Raw genomic sequence first — 2,879 nt, 5'->3', positions numbered from 1 at the left:
TGGCTCAGGAATTCTGGGAGTTGAAGTCCACCAGTCATAAAAGAGCCAAGATGGCCTACCCCTGTCCTAGACCAAACTTTCACATTTCTGTTTTTTAATAGTGGATAAGGAATTTTCAAGGAAGTCAAATCATCCATTATTTTTTGGGGGAAAGATTATTCTAAGTTGTATATTGAGGTTGTTTTTTTTTTTGCCTGAATAGTATAGTGTAGACTTCTTCAACTTAAGTGCTCACCAGAAATCCCCCCTTCAAATACTCTTGGGTCCTTTACTACGGATTCGTCTAAACCAGGGTTTGTCCAACTTGTTAAGTGAATCGCTGCAACCGTTTAGTAACACCGTCGCTAAAAGAGACCGGCTTCCCCTTTGGCTTGGCTTGGCAGAAGGTTGCAAAAGGGGATCACCGCAGCCCGTCATAAACACAAACCGGCTGAATTTTGATCGCGTGACCACGAGGACGCTGCAATGGTCTTTTAAGCGTGAAAAACGCTTATCGCTTTTCTCAGTGATGTTGTGACTCTGAACGGTCAATAAACGAACGGTTGTAAGCCATTCCGACGGCCTCAGCAAGTTCCCACAACGCACCCGCGCAGAGACCAACAGACACACAAAAGAGAGGAGGGAGCCAGCTTGCCCTGATTTGGAGTTTTATTTTTCATTTGCTGTCGTCGCTTCAACATCGAAGTCCGAAAACTGTGTGCACGTTCCTGCCTGCGCTCCGCTACTCCTGGCGGGGCTCGCCTTGTAAGCAGGAAGCGAGTCTCTTTTCAATAGGAAAATATATATATATATTTGTGGTGTGTGTGAGTGTGTGCGTGTGTGTGTTTATATATATTTATATATGAATCTAAATGGAAAAAAAATAATAATATACAGATAGAAGAGTTACTAGCTGGGGAAACTGCTCCTTCGGCATGGAGGATCAGCTCTGTAGGATCCAAGGCCAAGAGGTATTAAGTGATCAAGGCAGTCCAGATCAGGAGGAAGGCTGGCCCAGCCCCCTTAGGAGATGGCCTTCGCTTCCGGGAGAAAGGCTTCCCAGTATTTCACCAGCTGGGGGGGAAGACAAAGAAAAAGAGGAGACATCAGAGAGCAATTTTCCAGCTGCTTATCAGAAAGATTCCTGGTATCCCCCCTTCCCCCGTTGATTGTGACCCTCCGGGTAATCCATGGAAGTGGTGAAGGCACCCAGGCAGGAAACAGGAGACGGTGAATTCTAGTCCTGCCTTAGCCATGAAAGCCAGCTGGGTGACTTTGATCTCAGTGTCAGAATCCAGTTATATTTCATCTCTAGTTATCAACTATGGAAAACCCCATTTCTGCCCTCTCTGGATTCTGTCGTACTACGAAAGGGAAGGGGGATGAGCAAAGGGGTTTTATGGCTCTCACTTCCTTCCTTACAACTTCAAAGGGACTGAATGTGGATCGCACCAAAAGGACTGATCATAACAATAGGGCCCATCAGCTTTTATCTACTCCTCTCTGAAGTTTCACTTCCGCCGCCGTGAGGAAAAGGGGGTAGAAATGTAACGCCTGGGATTATCGCTGGAAGGACGGTGGGATGGGGGGGGCTGCTTGGGAACACTTAAAACCTTGAACCGTAGGGCTTGGGCCCCAGGTCCTGTCTAGAACGCCTGCAACCATGTTCTCTTAATAAAGATGCCTGTTGGAAGAAATATTCCAAGAGTTCTGTCTTCTTAAGATGCAAAGTGGGGTGGGTCCTTACACTCAGTGCTATTGCTAAGCACTAAAATAAAATAAATAAAATAAAAGACTATTCACGTGACAGGAAAAGCCCAAACTATATGAGCCTTCAAGTTATGAGGCTGATTTGTTACAACTCATATTGCTCCACCCTACAGACGTGACCAGAGCTGGTCTTTCTCATGTCCATCTAGGTGTGTATCAAAGGCACCAACGAAGGAGGGGCCCTATTTATTGATAAGCCAAGCTTGTCCATAAATACAGGATGTGACACCTGCCAAGGGGATGCACAGGGCATCTCTCTCACCTGCTGCTGGGAATGGAGCAACGTCTCCAGGTATTTGGTCACGTGTGTCCGGAAATCTTTCGTTTTTTCTTTCTGTAACACAAGTTTAAGAAATAAAAACCACAGGCACACAGATACCTTCTGTGGCACAGGATACTGCAAACCACCAGGAAAGATCCTAGAATTGGAATTTCGCCTGACCATTTTCTGAGTCGGCCATTAAGCCCACGTGTGTCTCAAGCTTGACAAGCAGCAGACAAATAGCCAGCTTACAACAACTTGCTGGAAAAAGTGCAACTGAAATTTTAACGCAACGGGCGTAGGTAGGACATGAGGGGGAAAATCGAAAAAGTCACAACGGAGGCTGGGACCGAGTGAGCAAAGCCCTGCCTCTTTTAAATGTGGATTGAGCAGGTGGGCTCTTGATAATTTAATTGCATTTGAAGTCTCCTACTGGGTTCTCCCTCCCTCCCTTTTTCCTGGGACTGAGAACGCTGCTGATGGAAGGGAATCCAGGGCTCATTTAACCAGGGAAGTGAATCTATTATTATTATTAATCTGTTTTCTATTATTTCAGGGAAGTGATTCTTTGGGGGCCAGACGTTTTCTTAAGATTAGTTCTGCTTCTTTGGGCCGCTGTGAAACTGGGAGGGGCTCCGGGGTGCTAAAAGAGGCACCTCACCTACCTCAAACCGTAAGACCTCTTTCCGGAGGACAGCAGAGAGCCGTTCAAACTCCCGCTCGTACTGGGTCACGCGAGATTCCCACTGAACAAATGGAAAAAATGTACACTATATAAAATATATCAATGGGGCTCGTTTACAGTCGTAGGAGGACTGCCGGTATTGCAAGATTTACAGGCGACAAAATGCAAGTTGCAACGGAGAAC

At 46.2% G+C, this 2,879-nt stretch overlaps 2 protein-coding genes across 2 annotated transcripts in view; both read right to left on the bottom strand.

Moving 5' to 3' along the window:
• Window positions 1-916, bottom strand: part of SNX22 (sorting nexin 22) — an 8,234-nt gene extending 7,318 nt beyond the window's left edge. The window contains exon 1 of the mRNA XM_029284590.1: window positions 890-916. Coding sequence (XP_029140423.1) covers window positions 890-916 — 27 coding nt within the window. The remainder of the gene's footprint in view (window positions 1-889) is intronic.
• Window positions 652-2,879, bottom strand: part of SNX1 (sorting nexin 1) — a 30,600-nt gene continuing 28,372 nt past the window's right edge. Inside the window, exons 13-15 of the mRNA XM_015818441.1 lie at window positions 2,677-2,757; window positions 2,012-2,083; window positions 652-1,053 (exon numbers count right to left, since the gene is read on the bottom strand). Coding sequence (XP_015673927.1) covers window positions 1,003-1,053; window positions 2,012-2,083; window positions 2,677-2,757 — 204 coding nt within the window. The 3' untranslated portion in view covers window positions 652-1,002. The remainder of the gene's footprint in view (window positions 1,054-2,011; window positions 2,084-2,676; window positions 2,758-2,879) is intronic.

This window comes from Protobothrops mucrosquamatus, unplaced genomic scaffold (assembly GCF_001527695.2).
Source record: "Protobothrops mucrosquamatus isolate PMUCROS unplaced genomic scaffold, P.Mucros_1.0 scaffold741, whole genome shotgun sequence".
Taxonomy (NCBI): Eukaryota; Metazoa; Chordata; class Lepidosauria; order Squamata; family Viperidae; genus Protobothrops; species Protobothrops mucrosquamatus.
Note: the sequence above shows the minus strand (reverse complement) of the source record. Positions and strands in the feature narration are given on the sequence as shown.